A 23,216-nucleotide genomic window follows, 5' to 3' on the forward strand; every position below is an offset into this window, starting at 1 on the left:
GGCCGCGCTCCGCGCCGGGGTTTGGCGTCAACCCGTCGCGGCGGCCGCACAGCGTCGCCCACGACTGGGCGGGGCGGACCGCGCTTCCTCCGAGGCGGGGGCTGGGACGCCGCGGCTGGGCCCAAGATGGACCTCCCGAAGCTGCTCGCCGCCCCGGTCGCGCGCGGAGCCCAACATGGCGGCGGCGGTGGCCCCGGCCGACTCCGCCGAGGCCCCGGGCCACCGCCCAGCCCGGGCCCCGCGCGCCGCCGCCTGCTACTGCTGCGGGGCCCCGAAGATGGCGGGCCGGGGCCGCTGCGCGGGGAGGCCCGGACGGCGTCGGCGGGCCCGGGGCCGAGCCCCCCGCCCCCCGAGGACGGTGGCGACTCTTTCGTGGTGCTGCTGGAAGTGGCGCGCGGCACCGCGGCCGAGACCCCCGGGCGGCGGGAGGTGGGGCCCGGCGCTGGCGCGAGCCCCGTCACCCGCCCCCAGCAGGGCCCCAGCTGCGCAGCCGCCGCCCCCGGGTCCGGCGCGGCCCTCGCGGGCACCGTCACCATCAACAGCCAGGACCTGCTGGTGCGCTTCGATCACGGCGTCTTCACGCTGGCCGCCGCGCCGCCGCAGCCCGGCCAGCCTCCCCGGGGCCCGCCCGCACCGCCGGGCGAGGAGGCCGCGAGCCCGGCCGAGGGCCGCCGCGGTCCCCAGGGTCCCGGCTCTGGTGCCCCGGGCTACCGCTGCCCCGAGCCGCAGTGCGCGCTCTCCTTCGCCAAGAAGCACCAGCTCAAGGTGCACCTGCTGACGCACAGCAGCAGCCAGGGCCGGCGGCCCTTCAAGTGCCCCCTGGACGGCTGCGGCTGGGCCTTCACTACCTCCTACAAGCTCAAGCGGCACCTGCAGTCGCACGACAAGCTGCGGCCCTTCGGCTGCCCGGTGGGCGGCTGCGGCAAGAAGTTTACCACCGTGTACAACCTCAAGGCGCACATGAAGGGCCACGAGCAGGAGAACTTGTTCAAGTGCGAGGTGTGCTCCGAACGCTTTCCCACGCACGCCAAACTCAGCTCCCACCAGCGCAGCCACTTCGAGCCCGAGAGGCCCTACAAGTGTGACTTTCCCGGTAACCGCGCGCCACGGGCCTGCGGGCGGGCTTCGGGGGGCTCCCGGGGCCCCAGGTCCCAATCCGGTCGCCCAGTGTGGGTGTGGCGTCGCCCTGCCTCCGGCTGCTCAGTTGGGCAGGATTTAAATTCCGAGGGCCGAGAGTGAGGGGCGGGAACGGAGCATTCTGGTGTTTGTGTGCCAGTTCTTTCCAGGTGATTTCGATTTGACACCTCAACCCTGAATTGCTGTGGGGATTTCGACAAAGGTAGCACTGATAATTACAGCCTGCCTTCCCCACGGTGGAGGCAACAGGTCCCTTTTAACGGTGCTTCAGGTTAATGAAGGTGATAAAGCATCTTCCTAGAGATTGGAGTTATGAGTCAGGTGTCTGTTTTCTTGGGTCTTTCATCAGTTAGAAATTCAGTTATCAGATATTTAGGTGGCGCAGATGAATCTGACCAGATGCAACGCCTTAAGGCCCTGAGGGGATAGTCACAGGTGTGTAGTGCATTGCAGTTTTCTGGCCTTGGACTTCACAATTTTGGGAAGTTCTAAAAATTATTATTTTACAGATGAAGAGTCTGAGGTGCAGTAATGTGGATAAAATCCAGTGAAGGGTTCTTTCCCCTCTCATTGTCTGTAGTAGGAGGGAATGCAGGCTCCAAAACAGTGAACTCCACCAGGAGAGGCAGATTTAGGTGCTCTAAGAGGGAGAGTGTGCCTCCCCAGGAGGAAGAGAAGATTCCTGCCTGGGAAGGAGTTGGCTTGCTTAAGCTGGGGTGGAAGGCAGTGCTGGTGGGTGACATTGAAAAGCCAAGGCAGGGAATGTGGTGGTGTGGGGTGGGGAGTGAAGTTGTAAAGGTGTGGGAGGGCCCAGTAGAGGGGGAGGGACCTTCCAGGTCCTCTTCATTAAAACAGCTTCAACTGTGTGCTTAGCATGTGCCCTGTGTGCGTATTGATGCATTATGTATGTGCAGTGCTCTCATAGTATTTGTTGTAAGATACACTTAAATATAGGGATTTTGAAAGGGTGAAATGAAAAACATATTAATAGATTCTAATATATTTTTCCTTCGTGCTTGTGGATGGTCTTGTGCATCCATCCCTCTTTGTGGAGAATATAGGTTTAGACCACTGTTTCAGAACCTTTCTCAGTTATACACTGAATCTGACTTATAGATTGCTCCCTAGTAAAATGCACAAAGAGCATCGTTCCAAGTATAATACCAGGAAGATCAGGAATCTAGCTTGCTTTAGGGTAGGAAGTCCGCCTGAGAGTTTTGGGCTGGATGATCAGTGGTGTTCAGGAGAGGGACCAGTGAAGCCCCCATTAAATGTTCTAGACCTCGGTTTGCTGAGGCAGTGGGAATGGTGAGGGGGTTCCATGTAGGAAAGATTGCAGAGGCAGGATCAAAGGGCTTGACTGTTGATTGTAGGGTGGGTGATTCTTGCTAAGGCAGAGAGCTTTACCTGTTGGAGTGTGTGAATACATCAAAGCCCAAAATAGGGAATGAGGGGGGTGGGAAGGGAGGGCAGATTTCTGCGAAAGAGGAGCAGGGAGGATGATTTTTGGGCATTTAGGAAGAGGAGCATTTCCCAGTTGAGTGTTGCTAGAGGACGTAGGGTTCCTGGGGCTAGTGCTTTGAGGCGGTGATGCGCAGCATATATCTGCTTGGTGGTTTACAGGCACGATGGTAGCATGTTACAGGCTCTGGAAAGAGCTGCCACAAAGATACCTGGTCAGCATCTTGCATCCTGGTATTTTCTACTCTATTTAAGCACTGAACCTTTTTGTCAAAGGAGAGCTATTGATGTGGAAAGTCGGGGGATTGGTGGGGTAGGCTTCTTTCCGGTGGCTCAGTTGGGGTTGAAGATGGGAGTGAAGTTAAAGGCCATGTGAATAAAGATGACCCTTGTAGACTCCTTTGACAAAAGGGAACCCTGGTGAAATAGGCAAAAGGGAAAGGAGAAGCCAGGTGACAGCAGGGGCTGCTGCCCTTTTGCAGAGGATGTCAGGGAGGACCATTTGTAATTGAGGACACAGCATCACCTGCGGGGGCAAACAAGTCTCGAATAGAACAATGGTTTGTGGCCCTTCCGAGTTCAACCCTCCCAACAGAATCCTTGTTTCTTAGTATCTAATATGTCTTGTTGGGTTTTCCTTGGCCTCAGACAGCATTGACATTTGAGTTCACAAAATTTAAGACAGATCTGTGGTGTGGAAATGGGTAGTCCGTGGCTGTGATTGGAGGACTTCCCCTTGATCACTCGCTTCATGTCTAAGTCCTATCATAGCAGGTGGCCTGCGTGTGCTAAGTGGCTTCCCTTAGCCACTATTACAAAGCCAGATAATGGTTATAACTTTCTGGAGGTGCTTCTGACTCATTTTCTTTGTTGTTTGCTTCAGTGTGAATAGTGTCCTGGAGTGGTGACTGGTTTAGTTGTTTATGTGATTTTTGTCACACCAGTGAGCAGGGTTTGTGTTTTCTTTGTTCAGGCTGCGAGAAGACATTCATCACAGTGAGTGCTCTGTTTTCCCATAACCGAGCTCACTTCAGGGAACAAGAACTCTTTTCTTGCTCCTTTCCTGGGTGCAGCAAACAATATGACAAAGCCTGTCGCCTGAAAATTCACCTGAGAAGTCATACAGGTAATAAGCTAGAGAATATAGCATTGGCACCTAAGATTTGTCTTTGCGGTAGCTTGCATTTATGATTATGTGGCATAATTTTTTTCTTTTCTAAGGTGAAAGACCTTTTATTTGTGACTCTGACAGTTGTGGCTGGACCTTCACCAGCATGTCTAAACTCCTACGACACAAAAGGTAATCTTTACATTTCATTTGAATTACCCATTATGGAAAATGAATGAGTTGTTTGTCAGTAGCAGAAGCCTATGAATTAAATATCTGTCAATTTTTTTAAGTTATAAGAAAAGGAGTCCATTGCAGGTAGTTCGGAAAGTTCAGAAAGCTGTAAAAAGAAAACCACTCAGAATATGATCACCTAATGTCAAGTTTTCTACGTATGCTTGTTTTTAAATGTAATTTGCATGCTTTATTTAATTCAGTATTTAAAAAGAGTTAACATTGTGGAAGACGCTTTCCTGATGTCATTACAAACTTTCCATGCTGATAATGATGTCCTTGGAGGGCTTTGCCTATGTGCAGGTGATGTTCAGCACTTTACATGTGTGTCTCCTGTAACCTTCACGACGACTCTGGCTTTGATGTTCTTACTGTCCCCAGTTTGTATTGAGACACAGAGAGGTTGGGTGGTTTGTCCATGCTTGCACAGCTGGGGATTTGAGGGGTTGTATAACAACCTAAGTATAACAGCGTTACTTAGGAAAGAACTGTGTTTATGCATGGACTTGAGGGGGTCCTTTTAGCATTGCAGTTGATTTTCTGTGCATGCTTCTCTTTGCCCTCTGCAGCTTGGAAACTTTGTTTGCTACCAGAATTTCTAAACATTGGAAGTAGCTTCATCAGTACATTTGGGACCCAGCTGTTTGTTCCTAGATTGAAGCAGCACTAATTGTTGTGTCTGACTGTCGAGTCAGCCTTGTCATTAAAGTAGAATTTCTAATTACAGAGTTAGCTAAATTGCAAACCTGTGCACGTGGGTTAGAGAGAATTAAGATATTCTGAAATGTACTGATCATTTTCTTTACATGCTAAGAGTTTGTAATTTGCAGAATTTAAACAAAGAGTCACCTCTGAGGTCTGGCCTCCAGGTTGTGTGAGTAATCGTGTTGCCTGGTTTTCTCTTCTGGCAGGAAACACGATGATGACCGGAGGTTTACCTGCCCTGTTGAAGGCTGTGGAAAGTCATTCACGAGAGCAGAGCACCTGAAAGGCCATAGCATTACCCACCTGGGCACAAAGCCGTTCGAGTGTCCTGTGGAAGGTAGATTTTAATACATCACTTTGAGCTGTAAACTAGTACATGTCCACGTTATTGTAAGTTTAAGTTGTTTAAAGGTAGGTTTTATTTGCTTCAAAACAAGGTGAGTGTAAGTTGCAGCATTAGATTTAATGGCCAGTTTTTAGTTAATTGTTTTATCTTGGGAGCAGTGTATTGAAAAGAACAGACTTCAGAATCAGACCGGTTTGACTGTTGGCTCTGAAGTGCACTCACGAGGTCTGCGGTTCTAGTTATTACCTGTTTAATTTGGTGGTTGTGAGGAATAGGTGAAATAACCTGTGGAAAGTGCCTGTTTTGGCATCTGGCACCTATCATGGATTCAGTAAATAGTAGCTGTGCATGCTGTGATTGGACAGCAGTCAAGTTAGGTTAGCTCTTTAAAAAGGGCATTCGGATTTTTTTTTTCCTGCACAGCGAAGGCGTGATTCATGGGCCAGAAGTGTGCTCCATGGCTTGCGTGTGCTGGCCCCACTGTAAGTGCTGCAGCTGTGCCGGAGGGGCAGAGCAGGTCAGTGTGTGCTTGTGAGTCTCATTCCTGGCTCCCCCCTCCCTCAGGTGATGATCTCAGGCCAGCTTCTCTGGGCCTCAGTTTCCTTACCTGGAAAAAGGATAATAAAGATCAGTTTGAAGCCGAGACCAGTTCCTAGAATGTCATGAAGATAATACAGATGGTTTAACCAAGACTCAGTTCCTCCTGTCATCAGAGCTCCAGTTGGGGCACGCCAGGTAGACCAGTACCTGTAGGGTGCTGTGGGGGCACACAGGTCACCCAGACTGCTCCTAGAGCATGGGGGCATGGGAGTGGTCTCCCAGTCGGCCAAAGAAGGAGGCAGGAGAGGCCAGTGTAGGGGCCTCTACCAGAATGGTGAGAGCAGCAGGCTGGGTACTTGGGGCAGGGGAGTGATGGGACCATGATTGAGTTGAGGCTCCGTCTGGTTACCTGGGAAGATGGCTGGCACCTGCACTGCAGCTTGGCGGTGAGGTGGGAGCAGAGGCACAGGTGAGAGAGAGAGAGGAGTCAGAAGTGCACCGGCAGGGCTTGGTGATCGATTTGGGGGTATGGGTTTCGGGTGAAGCAGTAGTTGTGGCCAGCGTCTCACTTGAGGTAGGCACAGAGGGCTGGTGGTTGGAGGTAGAGGACGTGCTGCATTTTAGGTGCCCACAGGCTTCCCGGGCTCAGATGCTCAGGAGGCGGGGGGGTACTGCTTGCTGGGCTTGGCGAGGAGGTGGGCTGGGAGTGCGGCAGGCAGCACGTGGTGAGGATCTAAGCCACGGAGGTGGACACAGCACTCAGGCATTGGTGTATGCTGAAGAGGGGCGGTGGAGTGTGGTGATTGAAGGCCTGAGGCTTCCTGGACCCCGGGCCCAAGCCTGCCACTGAAGTTGCTCTGTAACCTCTGACAAGTGGCTCAAGCACTCTCTTCCTCTTTTCCTCATCTTTGAAGTGGTCATAAAACCACAGAGGGTTGTTGTGAGAGGGCTCTATTAGGTAACAGGTTTAATCGAGGCATATAGAAAACAGCAAATGTCAGCTACTTCCACTGTTACCATTGCTATTAAACAAAAAAGGCCTAGGACAAAAACCCTGGGGACCGCCACAATTCCAGGCGGAAAAGTAGAAGGGGAACCCTGGGAGGGGCCTAAGAAGGAATGGGAAGAGCGTAGCTTTGGCAGCCCTGAAGCCAAGAGAGGAGGATGTTTGGGAAAGGAGAGGAGTCCGTCCTGAGTGCTGAGGTGCGACACTTCGGTGAGGACCGTCGCTTCCTCCAGCAGGGTCAGTGGAGTCTTGCAGGGTGAGGGTTGAGGTTTGGTGGAGTAGCTCAGGCAGAGCCCTGCTCTAGTGCCCTGAGCGGTAGCTTGTGGTGGAGGGAAAGAGGAAGGGGGTGGTAGCTGGCTACAGAGGAGGGGTGGCTTTTGCCTTCCAGTAACTGTAGCCTTGAGAACTTGAAGCATGTTGCGGTGTTGAGCTGGTAGAGGCAGGTGTGGATGGGGTGACCAGTGGTGCTTAGTTGAAGAGTGCTCTTCTTCAGGGAGTGGAGGTGAGGGCAGGAGCCTCGGGAAAGGATCCTAGAAGCCTTTTTTGGGTCGGTTGAGAGTTGATGATTCTATTTTTTTTTTTTTTTATTGAGAGTTGATTATTCTTGTTTCAGATACGTGACTAGACCATTCTTTCTGCTTTCGTAATGTTTGAAATGTTTCATAATAAAAAGTTAAAAACAATAAAAAGTCTAAAAACAATAAAAAGTCAAAAAACCACCCATCTTTTCATAGTAACTGGAGGAGACAGGGAGGGTAGGGCCACACAGCAGTGAGTGAGCATGAGGGAGGGCAGGGTGGCAGACTGAGGACAGTGCGTGCATGTGTGTGTGCGCGTGCGGGTGGGTGGTGGCGTCAGTGGCAGTGGCCGCGTCACCTCTAGTATGCCCTGGCAGTGCATACCGAGTCGAGGTTGGAAGACGTGTGTGCTCCTCATGTAAGTGGTAGATGCGAGTTGAGGAGATCCCCATGGCGTTTGTCATTGACGGGCTGCTTCTGCCCCTCCCCTGGGTGGGGGTAACTTGATGTAAATGTGGGGTGCTCGTATTAATAGCTTTGATTTGTTAAGAATGGATACAAATCTCGATAGATACTGTTGCAGTTAGAAAAAGACAGCCATTAACACACGTGGAAAAAATGGTCACATTCCTGGCCATCAAAGGATGAACAAATGAAAATGAAGTATATTTTGTTCCCTATCGAGTTAGCAAATATTTTTAAAAACGGAAACCACTGCTGACGAGTGTGGCAGACATCCCTGTTGTGGCTGACCCCTGTCCTTGGCAAAGCAGTTTGGTAGAAGTGTTTTTGGCGCCTCTGCTCTGTTGTGCCTCCTTAAGTCTGTGTGGAGTCCCAGCTGGAAAGGGGGCCGAGGGACACTGCAGGTACAGAGTACCCCTGGGCACCGTGTGGAGCAAAGCACACATTGCAGACAGAGCACTTAGGCGTGAGCCTGGAGGCATCTGTTCTTTCATGTGTTTTCCAAATGTTCTCTCATGAGCCTGACCTGGAAACAAGCTGGAAGCTTTGTTTGAAAATGAAATAAGTTCAAAACTCCTCTCAGCCAAAACCCTTTGTCATTTGGCCATCTTCTGTCTTCATAGCCTCTATATAGGCCTCCCCCAGGGCCTAGACTCCAGCAGCTCCACCTCGCCATCCCAGGAAGCTGCCACAAGTGCCACGATGCCCATTCCACTTTCATGGGCACCGTGCGAGCACTCCTAGGTTGGAATTGTTTACATGTAGTCTTTATAAGCCCTGTGAGGTGGGTGTCATTCCCACTTTACAGAAAAGGAAAAGGAGACACAGAAAGAATAAATAAGGCCACATGGCCAGTAGGGTCTGAGCTGGAGTTGGGCTCCAGAGTCCAAGCTGCCCACCCTGCTTCGTGGCCTCCATGCCTTGGATGGCAGTTCCTCGGCCTGCACACCCTCCTGCTGTGCTGTGTGGCCCCTACCATTTGTCAAGAGCCAGTCACCTGAAATGCTACCCACCTCTTGAAACCTTTTTTCTCTCCTCTCAAGAGGCGTGCTGTTTCTTCTGCTTCTAGAACACTGCATGGCACTAGCACTGGTTTTATTTTACCCTTTGTTAGGACAGGTGGTTGTTTACACATCCCTACGAGGTCACAAGCTTGTAGCTGCCGAGAACCGTGCTTACCCTGTGCGTGTCCCCGCGGTGCAGAGCTCCAGCAGTGGGAGATGAGGGCAAGAGGAAGGTGGTGGTATTTTTTTAATTTGTCTTGTTTTCCCTTTGACACACACGTGCAGGTCTGTGGTCTTACCGACTCTGGCTAAGTCAGCAAGGCGGTGCCGCCTCCAGGCTCCACTTGTGCTCCTGATTTTGGGTCATTTGCTTGGTCCCTTTGGGCCTCAGTTTCTCAGTAGTAAAATGAGAGGAATTGGCTTTGGTGATCAGTTGAGATAGTTTCCAACTCTGAATGTCATAGGGTTCCAGTAGCGTACAGATATTGTTCCAGCTATGTACAGATAATTGGTATAAATTTTTAGCAGTTGAACTTTTAAGGGATTAACACTGAATTTGACTTATTTTCCCCAGGAGCCCTGTGTAGTGGGTGAAGAAACAGGCCCAAAGTTAACTTGTCAAGGTTATGTGTCTTCTGCGCAATTGATGGGGAACTTCATATCTTCTTTTAAATGCAGTTTGCTTTCAAATTTAATTCCTTGTGTCGGGGAGGAAGAGGTTTTTTTTCCTTTCAAGGTTGTTCTAGCTGGACTGAATTAAATTGACATGAGACAGATTAACAGAAAATAAAACTTGATTTCATGTGTACGGTAAACCCACACAGACGTGAGGTTCCAGAGACAGGTAAAATGAAGTATATATGTCATCCTGAGCTAAAGAGAAGGGTGGTAGGGACCTGGGACTTTCAGAGAGAAGGAAAGCATTTCATCAGAATGAAAACGAGTAACTGTTTGGTGAACAGGTGTTTGCTGGGCCCACAGAAACAATGGGACACAAACGGACTTTGATTAAACAGGCCTTGCTAGGTCCTCCCTGTCCCCCATAACTAGTTCGTATCATAATGTAGTTATCTTTGGTGGTAGCTTTTTTCCTGGAGCATGTCCTCCATCTAAAGTCTTTCAGGTAGTAGGCAGAGGGATGTCAAAGTTTCTTCCTGAGTCTTTTGGGCCTTGATTGCTTCCAGCTGGCATAATCTGCATGCCAAAGAGGCCCGGCTTGGGGGCAGCCTGCCTTGACCCCTACATTTGTGACGCTGCCCCAAGGGGTATGTGTCTATCCCTGGCCAGTGGCCGGAGTATGGGCATGCATTGTCTTATGATTCTGATGGGAGGAAATGTCAGCACTGTTTTCTTGGGAATCCTCAGGTTTCCCACTCATCGTTCTTTTTGTTCCAGGGTGCTGTGCCAGGTTCTCTGCCCGTAGCAGCCTCTATATTCACTCCAAGAAACACCTGCAGGATGTGGGTGCTCCGAAAAGCCGTTGCCCGGTGTCCAGCTGTAACAGACTCTTCACCTCCAAGCACAGCATGAAGGCGCATGTGGTCCGCCAGCACAGCCGGCGCCCAGGTCTGCTCGGTTCACTTCTCTCTTATGGCGCTGCAAAGATGCACACGCTCGACATGTGTCAGAAGCCAGTGTGTCCTTCCTTCCTCCACCCCTTAAGAAGTTGTCTGGCTATAGGGTAAATTAATTGAGTACAGCAAAGTCTTACTGGCCCATGGACCATGGCTGCCAAGCCTAGTGGCATCTTTTGGACTCTGTTCTGCCACTTCTTGCCTCTGACCCTCAATCCCTCCCTTGTCTCTGAAGTGCTTCCCTTGAGGAGCATTCAGTTATTTGTTTGTTTATTTTCAGTGTTTTACTTGGTTGGCTTTTCCTAGCATGTGTCTCCTAAGTCTGTCTCCCTCTTTGACCTTTGTCCTGAATTCTGAACCCGCTCTTCCCTTGTTTCTGTCTTCACTCCTCTCTCTGTCCGGTTGTGCAGAGTGGTGTTTCACCTTGTGAGCAGGGGGTAAGGCTTGAGGGCCTGGGGAGGGGAGGGGGGCGAGGGAACCATAGCAGTAGTCCGGAGCGGGGATTCTGGGCACACGAAGGCCTGGTCGTCTGGCTGCGTGGTGGCGTGGGCCTGACTGCGCGCACAGCCATATGGGCAGACCGTTGAGGGGTCTGGGCGGCTGTGCGCTGCCTCTGCCCGGGAGCCCGCACCACCCTGCTCTCTGGGGCGTGGTGGGGTTGCTGCTCCCGTCAGGGGAAGTCCTCGCTAGCCTTACAGTTACTTGAGTGTGCTGCCTCCCTGCCACGTGTGTGACAGGCAGCACCAGCCTTGGGGCACAGCCACTTCCCAGCGGTGAGATCCAGGCTAGGCACAGGTCCTTGACCTTCGGTTTCCCCATCTTTAAAACGTGGAAGAGCATTTGTGTAGTTTTCCGAAGGAAGTGTCCTTCCTCTGGCTTCTTCTCATCCTGTTACAGATGTAGTCACTTGACTCCTTCGGCTCTAATAGTCATTGCCATTTCGCTTGGGATTTAAGAAGCTGCCCTTCTGAACTCTAGGTGTTATGAGGACTCCTATCAGAGGTTGTCACCTCAACTCAGAGTCCTGTCAAGAGTCGAAGGCTGGTGTTGAGAGGCCTCAGTGGTCAGGTTGCTACTTCTGTCTCTAGAACTTAGCTCTCGCTACTCCTGGCTCTGAGCTGGGACTATGGGATACTGCGCACCCGGGCCTCTTTGCTCCTGCTCTTCTCCCTTTCCTGGCTCGGCTCATTCAAAAGTCAGCAGCAGGATCGTTCATTCCACATGAGTTTCCTTAGTCTCTGTCTCCATGTGAGAGCCTCTTAGGGGTTCTGTAGTGCCTGTGTTTCCCAGGCTCTGAATTTATATTGTGGCATTGACTGAGTTGCGTGTCATTCTTCCCCGCCGTGGTCAGGTAGTGCCCCAGTGCTAGCCTCGTGAGAAATGGGTGCTTCGGAACACGCATCATTGTGCACCGATGCTGCCGGGGGCCCTGCCAGGGGCCCTGCCAGGCCCTGGATTTGCTGTTGGAGTCCCCCTCACAGTGGGCCTGGGGCAGGGGCGTCTTCACTGCTCCATCCCTGATGAAGCTGAGGTGGAAAGGAAAGGGACTTGTCTGAGGTCCCATACACTGAGAAGTGCTGGAGCGAGGTCATGATTGTAACCGTGGTCTAGACACTCTCTTAATTAACGTTTAATGATTTCTGACTATCTGGGCCTTGCAATAGCAGGTGTTCAGTAAATATCTGTGATTTCAACACTAGGAAATTTGTGAACAAATTGCTGTCTGTTTTGCCCCAAGATTATTATTAATTATTTATCCCTATGAAAGTATCAGGATAGTCAAGGGAATTTTTGGAAGGTTTTGAAAAAGAGACAGTTTTCCATTTTTAATTTCTGAATCTCTTCCATTTTTTTTTAAGTTGTTTTTTTTGGTTCTGAGATACTTAGAGAAGAAGCCATAATATATCAATACTGTTTTTAAACTTCAAAGGAGTATGACAACTAAAGAAGATAATATTTGGATTTGGTTATTAATTTATTTTGGGAGGGTCTATAGTAGATTTCTTTCATAGGTTTACATTAGAACTATAATAGGCACTCTGATCTGGCGTCCACTAGCTCAGTGTCACTGAGTTTGGGATTAGCTAACAGTTGGTGTAGGAGGAATAGAGCCAGAGAACTGAGAGAGCCTTTTCCCTCTGGCCAGGCACTGGCATGTTCTAGAAGCTTCAGCTGCAAATGCCTTGGGAAGGATTAACTTCAGGGCCCTGTTTGGCTCCCTTATCCAAATATTTTATACTCCCATCTTCCTGTTTGCTTGGTGCTTGAAGAGTCCTAGAATTTGGGATGATTGAATAAATCTTAGACTTGAGTATTCATTGAAATTTTTAAAGATTTTATTTTCAAGTAATTTCTATACCCAGCATGGGCTCGAACTCACAACCCCAATCGAGATCAGGAGTCGTGTGCTCCACTGACTGAGCCAGCCTGGCACCCCTCAATGAAATTTTGTAAAAGTATGCTAATGCTCATTATTCCTCCAAGGGTAGTCTGACTGTTTAAGTTACTTGATTGAATAACAGAGAATCAAATATTTGAAGAATGATATGACCAACAACTGAGGCTAAATGAACAATTAAGACTAAAGAGGGATTTATTAGAATTTTTTTTGCTATAGTCATTAAGTGCTGCTTAGGGGCCAGGCGCTGGTGCCTGCTGCTGAAGGGACATTGTGGGTCAGATAGACTCCCTACCCTCAGGAAGATCATGGCCTGGGGGAGGAAGGAGTGTTAGAGGTTGGAAATATAGTGGTGGGGGGAGAAGGGGAGCCCATCAGGAGAAGCTCCGTGGAGGGGACACAGCTCCAGAGTGCCCAGGGGGCCGATGTCTTAGTTCTCTGTAGTCCCTAGGGTTGGGACCTTGAGCCAAGGCCTGATCCCAGAGCAAGCCAGACAGGACAGTTTTTTTCTCACTGGTATCACCATATGACTCAAATTTGTTTTGGAATTGCAACTACTTGAGGAGTGGGGCATAGATTTTGATGAGACATGAGCTGACACCCTCCAATTCCAAAGCTATCCCAGAGCCAGAGTTCAGCTTGTGTCTGATTTCTGAAGATTTGTGTTCTGTGGAAGGTTTTACAGGCTTCTGAGGGCAGTTCTTGTTGTGTAGCAGAATGAGCATAGGTTTTGAAGCCAGAAAGACATGGACTCAAGTCTTGCCTCTTTCTGTTACCAGTTGGTGTGACTTTAGGAAATGTTATTTAGACTCTCAGGTCATGTCCTATCTGGAGAAATCCCTTTGAGCTCAAGGATTTGAAACCATGTGTGTAGAGTGCCTGATAGGTCATCAGGCAGTGCCTTTCTTCACTGTGTGGCCACCTTTGATGCACCGGGCAGCAGGGGCAGAGGGAGGAGATGTTAGCTTGATGGGTTGCTTGCTACCTAACGTCTTAGTACAAACTTCCGAGTCTGCTAAAGTGCATAAAACAACTGGAGTGTTCATTTCTCTTTCAGATCTCTTCCCTCAGCTTGGAGCTCCAAGTTCTCTTACGCACAGCAGTGAACTTGGCAGCCCAGGCCAAAGTGAGCTCAACAACATAGACCTGGCAGCGCTCTTCTCTGATGCACCCGGTGATGGTGGTAGTGTGGCGGGGGCCTCAGACGAGGCGCTGAGCTCTGGAATCCTGACTATTGATGTTACTTCTGTGAGCGCCTCACTCGGAGGAAACCTTCCTGCTAATAATAGTTCCTTGGGGCCCATGGACCCACTGGTGTTGGTGGCCCACAGTGACATTCCTCCAAGCCTGGATAGCCCTCTCGTTCTTGGGACAGCAGCCACGGTTCTCCAGCAAAGCAGCTTCGGTATGGACGATGTGCCGACTGTAAGCGCAGGAGCGTTAGGCTGTCTGGTGGCTCTGCCTGTGAAGAACTTGAGTCCGGACCCACAGGCTTTGACCTCAGGTGGTCACTTAGCAGACACCACCACCACACTGACCTCTCCGAGCCCCGCACCTGGAAACACCGGTGGCCCAGAACTGCTGGCTCCAATCAAAGTGGAACCGGACTCGCCTCCTGGCCCCAGCGCCGCCAGGCAGCAGGAACGGAGCCGAGGGGCGCCCAGGTCGGTGTTCTGCAGCCCTGCAGAAAGGCACAGTCCTCAGAAAGACACGGGGCTCGGTGCGGGGACCGGCAACTTCTATTTGGTATGAAGTGCTCTATTCAGTCACCACCGTGTAACTCGCTTCTCTTACACTCTTTTGAGGATGTTCTGGATTAATCGTTCATGTGCAGACATTTCTTACTGGTTTGCGAAAAGACGGAGCCCTGGACTACAAGTCTGGAAATCTGAATTCTGATCTTGAGTCTGGAACTGACTAGGTTTTACGACCTTGAGGAAATCACTTATCCTGTCTGAGCCCTAAGTTCTCATTTATTTCTAAAATGAGGGGTTTTGGCTAGATGATTTCTAAGGTCCTTTTGAGTTCTGTGATTCTGTGATGATGTGTTTCTTTTCTTGAAAAAAAAAGGGGGGGGGTATTTCGTAATGTTGAAATGTTCTGCCTTTGTGCGTTTCACGGAATAACAGGTCCTTAGACTTACTAATGGCCAGAGGAAGAGGAATTGTGACATCAGGTTTAATGGAAACTTTAAAACCATGCAAAAAAAATTTTTTGTTTTAAATTAGAATTAACAAGGAAAAGGAGTGGTTTGTGAGCTTTTGTTTCTGGAGGGTTATAAGAGTACTTCTCCAATTTTGAGGCTCGACAGTTAATATACTTTAATTATATTTATGTCAGTTAATACATTTAATATAATTTAATTTAAAATAATTTAATTAAAGATTCTTGGGGGAGAGTCTGATTATTTCCTCAGTCTCAGATGGGAATGATCAAATTGGTGTTTTCTTTATGGCACAGGTTAAATTTGATGGTGATATTTATATTGCTCCGAATGTTAAATCTTATTTTACCACAGTTTTTTTTTAAAGTTAAATCCGTTGAATTTGAATCAATTGTGAGGGATGTGGTAACCCATCTACCATGAGCCTTTCAGTCTGAGAGAAGCACAGTCTGTCATACCTTTCCTGACAGCTCTCACTTGTCAGTGGCATAGCCGTACTTGCCAGCCTTTGCTTAGGTGGCCAGAGCACTTGTTAAGCCACCCAGGTGGCTGGGCCAGAAGGGGAGATGGCAGAGGCACAGAGGTCAGTGGGGAGGCAGGGCCTGTATGGAGGGCCTTGGTACCTTGGGAAACCATAGTTCCTTGGTGCCACTGCATCTCCAGAGCCGTAATTGTGGGCGGAGGCAGGAGGAGCCGCCATGACCTTGATCCTGACTCCTTGTTCATTTTCTCGCTAGCTGTGTGACGTTGGGCTGCCTCGATTCTCTGAGCACAGATGGTGTGTGGTGAATGGGTTACAGGTATGCCACAAGCTGTTGAGGATGTTCTTTTTTTTTTTTTTTTTTTTGTAGTGATAAGCATTAAGCTGTTTTTCTTATCAAACATTCACAAATTTACAGAAGTGAAGTCCCATTTGAATACTGTTCGGCTCCCTCCATAAACTTCCTGAATTCAGTAATGTAGTTCTTGTTTTGGTGTCTATAACTTTTGAGTCCAGCACCTGCCACCAGAGCAGCCTCTGTAGTGGGTATATGAAATAGGACCTCGCTGGGTCTGCCGTACAAGTGTTGTGTGGCATGTTCTGGGAAATGCTGAGAAGTGCTGCAGTTAATTAATCCTGAACCACCAAGGGAAGGCTGGTTGTTTCAGACAGCAGAGAAGTATGTCACTCCTTTTATAACAGTTTCTGTGTAAAGTATTTTAATATGTTTTAGACTTTGGAGGAATAAACTTTGCTTCTCTGGATAATAAAATTATGTATATTGTTCCAACTCTCATTCTGTTTAGTTGTCACTATAATTGGATGTAACATTTGATTCTCCGTGAACCTTTGCTGGAGATCCTCAAAGATTATTGGACTCTACTCTGTGCAGGAGGCAGACTTAGTACATTTCTGTAGTTCCCTTGCTACCCTTCCTTTACTATTTGGAACGAGTGACTGACACACTTTTCTTTGGTCTCAGGAAAGTGGGGGCTCAGCAAGAACTGATTCCCGAGCCATTCAACTAGCCAAGAAAAAAAAGCAGAAAGGAACTGGGAGCAACGCAGGTGAGGCTGTGTGTGCTGGGGGACTGAGGGATCCGAGTCACCCTGGGCCTTAATTAAGGACAGAAGAAACATGCCGAATAGGTGTTTCTATGTTCTTTGTGTTAGTTTTATGTTCAGAATGCCCTTTATCCACTCCTTAGTTTTATATGAACTTAAGAAAAAATTATCAGCAAAATTTCCAGCATCAGTATGGACATGTTTTATTTATCTAAAAAAAGCCGTGTGAAAGTTAGTGGTTGCAGACTCCAGTGTCTGCTGCCTAGGACAAAGAACAGACAGGCCAGGTGTCAGAAGAGCAGAGGTGTGGACCTGATGCTAACTGGCCACTGGCCCCTGACCTTGGCATTGGGAAGAGCCTGGGGAAAGGACTGCTGCTGTCCCAGGAGCAGGGTTCCATGGAGCCAGCCCCTGGGTGGCACGTGGCATTATGGATACCCAGTTCTGAGTTCTCTTGAAAACTTGTCATTTTAAATTGCCAGCAATTTTTTTTGAATTTAAAAAAAAAATAATGGACCTCTAGTTTGTGGCCTCATACATCTATCTGTCCATCCATCCAGAAAGTGGAGTAGTGGGATGCAGTGCTTAAAGAAAGTGTGGTAATCCTTTTGTAAAGGTAACAGTGATTTCTTCTAATACCATTTTCGCATATTTCATGTGTCTATCTAAAATTTGTCTGAAGAACATCAAGGGGTAGGGTTCCTGGGTGACTCAGTCGGTTAAGTGTCCGACTCTTGGTTTTGGCTCAGGTCATGATCTCATGGGTCGTGGGATAGAGCCCTGAGTTGGGCTCTGTGCTCAGCCAGGAGTCTGCTGGAGATTCTCTCTCTCCCTCTCCTTCTGCCCCTCCTTTTGGACACACGTGTGTGCTTGCTTGCAAGTGCTTTCTCTGAAATAATAAATGTTTAAAAAATAATATTAAAGGGTATGTAAGGTTAGCAATACAGATTTATGTCTTTCTGTTCTTAATATCATGGCTTCTTTAATGCCCTATTTTGTGTTAATCAGTTTTCTTAAAGCAGATACTGCCCTATATTGAATGTCATCCGTGTCTGTTCACGGTGACTCGGGAAGGGTTCAGGGCGATTCAGGAAGGCACTTGCAGAGATAATAAAAGAAGGTGTGGTGGGGGGGTGAGATACTAGAGTGAAAGAATTCAGCACAAACTAGGCAGAGTCTATGGAGGGAGCCAGATGCCTTTATTTAACCTGATCGGTAATGTGCACTTGAAGGAAGAAGAACACGGAGCATTCAGGTACATAGTACATGTTACACTGATTGCAGTGCTTTGGGGTGGCATCTGTAGAGGTGGTTTTAGTTTTAATTGTTTTTATGAATATTTCAGCATTATCTTTTAATAAGGTCACTTAAAAAATATATGCTGTTATCATTTCTTTAAAAAATAACAGTATTTCCTTAATATCTATTAAGTTCAAATTTTCAGTTGTCTCAAATGCTGTAAATGTTTCTTATAACTGCTCAAATCAGAATCAAGTCTCCTATTGCTCGTGGTTGGTAGTGTTTCTTAAGTGTCTTTAACATCTATAGGTCTCTCCCTCCATTTCTCTCCCAAGCATTTGTTAAAGAAGCCAGTGGCTTGTCCTGTCGAGTCGGCCAGTCTAGATTTGGGTGACGGTATCACTCTGCTGTAGTTTAACAGGCTCCTCTGTCTTCTGTGCTCCCTGTAAATCAGTAATTACATCTAGAGGCTTCATCTGGTTGAATTCGATCTGGTGGGTCAGCTGTCGGGGGTTGACAAAAGTCATTTGCCAGTGGTGGGGTGCTCTTCCAGAGGGTCCCTGACATCTGGTGGTCAGTCTGTCCTGTGTTGTTAGCAGCTGTTGATGACCAGTGACTGGATTTATTAATTCCTGAGGGTTTGCAGAAGGGTATTTCTCATTTCTCATTACTAGCTAGAATATTTCTGTAAAGAGCAGCTTCTTAGCTATTCTTTACCTTGAAGTACAGTCATGCTGGAATGTCAGGATAAATGTCTGAGTCTTTTTCTTTATCAGTTTTCAAAATGACTGGTTTCTTTGCATCCTCCAGTGGTGGTCAGGGTATTTTTATACACTCATTGATTTAAACACTTTATAGACTTTTAAGGGGAAATAGAAATCTGGAACCTTCCGCATATCCAACCTTCAAATGTGTACGTAGTGAAAGAATTTTCTTGTATTTATGAAGGCTTACATCTTGCCCCCACATATCTTTCTTGAAAAGCCCTCTTAAAGTCTTGTCATCAGTTAAGAGAGAGAGGACTGATCCCTTTTCCAGAATCTTTGGGGCTAACTCTGGTTCCCCCCCACCCCTGCCATTTTATTTTACTAGAATTTCAGACTTACAGAAAAATGATCCCAGTTGGCCATACCCTGTGAGTGTTGTCACTCGCTTGTGTTTTCCAGCTGTAGGCCCTTCACCCAGCCTCCCCTCATATTACCATCTCCCACAGTCATAGCGTGTTTACCCAGGCTAAGGAGTGATCCCCGCCACAGCCCTACGAAGTGGACTGCAGACTTTATCTGGATCTGACCGGGACCCCACTGGGGTCCCTTTGCTGTTCCAGAGTCCTGTGTGGCACCCCAGGCTGCACTTGCATGTCACAGCGCCTTAGTCCCCTGTAGTCTGGGTCGGTTCCTCCGCCCTCCTTGCCCTTTGTGATACGTTTGAAGAGTGCTGGTCCTTTACTCTGCTTGAGCCTGTCTGTCTGTCTGTTGTTTTTGATTAGGCTGAGGTGATGGATTTTTTTGGAGCCAGAAGTGAGGTACCCATCTCATTATGTCTTATTAGGGTCCATGCAGTAAACATATTACAGGTGCTTCTAACCATTATCACTGGGTTAAGGTTGTCTGCCAGATTTCTCCATCATGAAGTTACTATTTTTCCTTTTACAATGAATAAATATTTATTTTGAGGTAGATATTTCGAGATGGTGTGCAGTTCTCAGGGGTCTGCAAGATGGCCCTGACTTCTGACACCAGCTACAAGTTCAAGGGTCTCCGAGATTCGTCTTAGGTTCAGTAATTCTCTAGGAGGGCTCAGACCTCACAGTTATAGATTACTGGAGTGAAAGGGTATAGAATAAAGTCAGCCAAGGAAAGAGGAGGGGCATAGGGCAGGCTCCAGGTGAGTTCCTAGTGTGAAGCTTCCCATTGGCCTCTCCTTGGAGTTGTATGTAGACAGCGCTAACTTCTCCAATTTTGTGACGGTATACACAAAGTGTTGCCAACCAGGAGAGCTCACTTGGCCTTCATGTCCAGACATTTATCAGGTCTTGATTGCACAGATGGCTGCCTGTCCATGTGGCTGACTTCGTCTCCAGCCCCTCCAAAGGTCGAGCTGACACTGTGACCCAAGACCTACCCCGTAAGTCATGCTGTTAGACTATCTGGAGTAGCTGAGAGCTCCCAGGTGAACAGACACGCTTACCAGGCAGGACCTTCCAAGGACCTTGTGATTTCTTCCCAGGAGCCAGGGGCAAAGGCCAGAGTTGACCTTGGGCAAGGTTAATCTGCCCGCAGATATCCTGTTTCTCCTTAAACCTCCCATCAATTCAGTGCTTCAGGGTAGATTTTGTTACTGTGATGTTCTGGTGGTGATTTTCTTTTTCCCTTACTCTTGTACGTTGATTAGACAACTTCTGTAAGGACAGGCTGTCTCTTCTCCCTCATTTATGTACTCACTTATGTCAGTATGGACTCAAAGGTGTTTGTCCTTTAGGCTATTACAAGGGGTGTTGGCCTGTAATCAGTATTATCAGTATCTATTTTGCTGCTCCGACTGTTCTGGCTTTGGCCACTGGGAGCTCTTTCGGTTGGATTCCTATGCCCTTTGGATGTACGTGCCCTGGTTTTTTAGGGGGGCATTTCCCTACCTTCTGACACCATCTGTGTTTTCCCTGCGCCAGCCAGGATTCAGCCATTCCCCCAAGGAGGGCTGTTCCTTTTATTAGAAAAATGTATTAGAAACCAAGGTCTGCGTGCTCCGTGTGGTTGTTGCTCATTGCTACCCAGCTTTCATTGTGTCTCGGCCCTCCCAGCAGACAGTGCTGGGCAATATCTTCATGTACGTTAACATGCTGCCGTGTTTTGAATTCAGAATATTTTACATTTTAGAATGTAACAGGGTACGTGTATTCTATATTTCTTAACACGCCTAGTTACTACATCGGCACTTTTCTGTTAAATATATTCATTTAATATGAGTTCAGGTCAGTGTTGGCTGGTGAATATTTTTGGCACCAAATCTGGTGGGGGGAATGTGGGTTTGGGAGCTTTTTGGGTTTCAGGATTAAAGGATTGTTGTGTAATAGTCTAGGAACAGAGAAGTTGCAGGGAAACAGGACTTAGTGGGATGAAGTCACTTAAACACAGTTGGGATTTTATTGTTGTCACTGTAGTTAAGTGCAGAGTGTATATATTGATTCTTAGAAAATGTGCAATCTGAATGATTTGAAAAATAAGGTATAGGATCTAAAATTCAAGATTATTCCCATTGGGTTGCTGTTGTGTATAGAAAATAAAATGTGCCGGTTTCTTTATCTTTAGTATTGTGGCTCTCCCCCCAAAATAAACCAAGAATATTTTCTCAACATAAAAAGTAAAGAGAAACTTTCATCAAATCTGATAGCAAAACAAAATTTTTTTTTTTTTAATATACCAACTTCAGGACTGTGAATAGATGTGTACATTTTCATCTCTAAGAGCTGGGGAAAGGAAAGAACAGATAGGACTTACAGGACAACACAGTAAACAGCAAAACCTACGCGACTGCCCTTTTTCTTGACTGAGTCAAGAAGGAAAATCCCAGTTCCTGCGTTGTCTAGAAGAGGCACACCCTGGATGGAAATATTTAGGAAGGTTAAAATTTAAGACCAGATGAAACAAAAATCACAATGGGTTAATAGTAATGTCAGAGGTGTGGAATTCAGGAAGCATTTGGGACAGAGAAGATTTTCCCTATTTTTGGTTGCTGTTCACATGTAATCAACAGCAAGACTAAGATTTGTAGCCATGTGAGTATTTATATGAAAACCTATAATATCAAACAGGATAAAGTAAAAACTGGTAGAAATCTAGGAGAATTGGATAAATGAAAACCTAGCAATATTGGAAGTGGGTAATTTAACTCATTTGCAGATGAAGCACAAAAAAAATACAGATGTGAAGGGTGTTTACAGTGGGATTAATAAAGTTGATTTAATAGATCCTACTCCATAACCACGGGATATTTATCGAAATTAAACTGAACAAACTAGGCCATTAGGAAAACCATAACAAAGTCTTAAGGGTAAAAAAACCCAACCTGGCAGTACATGTTTTTGACTATAACGTGGTAAAATAGAAAGTAAAATTAGGGGTGCCTGGATGGCTCAGTCAGTTAAGCGCCTGCTTTGGCTCAGGTCCTGGGATCCAGCCCCGTGCCGGGTTCCCTGCTCAGTGGAGGGTCTCCTCCTCCCTCCGCCTGCTCTTGCAGTCTAGCTCTCGCTGTCCCTCCCTCTCAAGTAAATAAAATCTTAAAAAAAAAAAAAAAAAAGGAAAAAGTACTTGGAAAACGAAAGAACCTACTAAACTCTGGTAAAAGAAATAAAAGCTGATTACAGATACTTAGAGAAAAACTGGGTCACCATCCAGTTATGAGTGTGAATTAAGCAAGCAGCTTCTCTGCTTGCTTTCTCCTTTGTAAAATGGTTAATAAAAGCGCCTACTTAGGATTCTTGTGGGGATTAAATGAGATAATACAAGTTAGGTGCTTAAAAGCAGTCAACCTTGGCTTCTTGTTATGTATGCAGGCAGGGGATGTGATGAGAGCCAGATGCAGGTTTGTACCCTGAGTGCCTGCCTGTCAAATGCACAGGAGGAAGCTAAGGGGAATAGCTATTATGTCAAGATGGAAAAAGAACAAACCTCAGGAGAGTCAGATGAAGATTTTGACACTTGAGTGTGCAACCTATTCATGGTTAAAAAGCATTCTGTGTCGGCCAAACAGAACCTCCTTCAAAGCATACAGCCTCTCACCTGTTAGTGTCTACCTCCATCTGAGTGGTTTTAACAAGAGAAAAGAAGGCAAAAGTGAATTCTGTCGAGTCAGTGGAAAGTAAATATCATGCAAACTATATGGTAATAAATTGGAGTACTTGAAGTAGAATGCATAATTTTCCAAAAAACCAGAAATCACCATTATTCAAAAATAATAGTGTAAACAGTTCAACAACTCCCAGATTAAGTTAGTATTTCAGAGACTCATGCTTACCTGATGGTTATACAGATTGTACCCTTCTGTGGAATATGTACATTACATGGTATTCAGGGCTCCGTGGAAAAGGGGAAACTCCCCACGATCTGGATACCAAAGCCTGACAAGGATGCCCTTCAAAAGGAGAGCTGTAGATTGACGACTTACAAAAATACATGGGGAAAGTTCTAAATAAAATACACTTATGATTTGGCAAAATATTTTAATATTCTGACCAAGTGGGGTTTAGTCCTACAGCTTGAGAGCGATTTAACGTTAGGACGTCTGGTACTTGGATTATGTTATTTTCTCAGTAGATTTTGTATTTATTGAAAAAATTGGTATCCATTATTGGTAGAAGTAACAATGTAATAAAGATTCCATAGCCCAAACTAAGAGCCGACATCGTACTTGTGAGTTACCGAAGGCATTCTACATGCACGCCAGAATTGCTTTTATCATCGTTTCCCGTGCTGTTTAATGTTGCTCTGGAAGTTCTTGCCATTGAAATAAAAAATAAGAACTTGTAGGGAGGAGACAGTAACTTAAGAGATGATTTGACCACTTATTGGAAAACCCCATAGAATCAACTGAAAACTGCTTAGAACTTAAAAGACATTGAAGTGACTACTTAAAACACAAACCTATAACCATCAGCAGTGTCCTGTGTGGCGGCAAGAGCTAGTTAGGAATGCGGAGGGGAGAATAGCTCATGCACAGTAGCAACAAAAATTCTAGAACAACTGGGGGAAATTTCATAAGTGGGCAGGTCATAAAGGA

The 23,216-nt window shown here is 47.1% G+C and overlaps 1 protein-coding gene across 3 annotated transcripts in view; it reads left to right on the forward strand.

Annotated features, from left to right (window-relative positions):
• The first annotated feature begins 72 nt into the window (after positions 1 to 72).
• ZXDC (ZXD family zinc finger C) overlaps positions 73 to 23,216 on the forward strand; it is a 39,903-nt gene continuing 16,759 nt past the window's right edge. Inside the window, exons 1-8 of one of the 3 annotated variants that reach the window (XM_026501511.4) lie at positions 74 to 1,093; positions 3,572 to 3,724; positions 3,820 to 3,898; positions 4,852 to 4,982; positions 9,917 to 10,087; positions 13,551 to 14,239; positions 15,395 to 15,457; positions 16,121 to 16,205. In XM_026501511.4, the coding sequence (XP_026357296.1) occupies positions 127 to 1,093; positions 3,572 to 3,724; positions 3,820 to 3,898; positions 4,852 to 4,982; positions 9,917 to 10,087; positions 13,551 to 14,239; positions 15,395 to 15,457; positions 16,121 to 16,205 (2,338 nt within the window). In that variant the 5' untranslated portion in view covers positions 74 to 126. Of the gene's footprint in view, positions 1,094 to 3,571; positions 3,725 to 3,819; positions 3,899 to 4,851; positions 4,983 to 9,916; positions 10,088 to 13,550; positions 15,934 to 16,120; positions 16,206 to 23,216 lie in introns of those variants that run through there. The other 2 variants (XM_048226895.2, XM_057311989.1) reach the window with 2 other exon arrangements.

The sequence above is a fragment of the Ursus arctos genome, unplaced genomic scaffold, assembly GCF_023065955.2.
Source record: "Ursus arctos isolate Adak ecotype North America unplaced genomic scaffold, UrsArc2.0 scaffold_14, whole genome shotgun sequence".
Classification (NCBI taxonomy): domain Eukaryota; kingdom Metazoa; phylum Chordata; class Mammalia; order Carnivora; family Ursidae; genus Ursus; species Ursus arctos.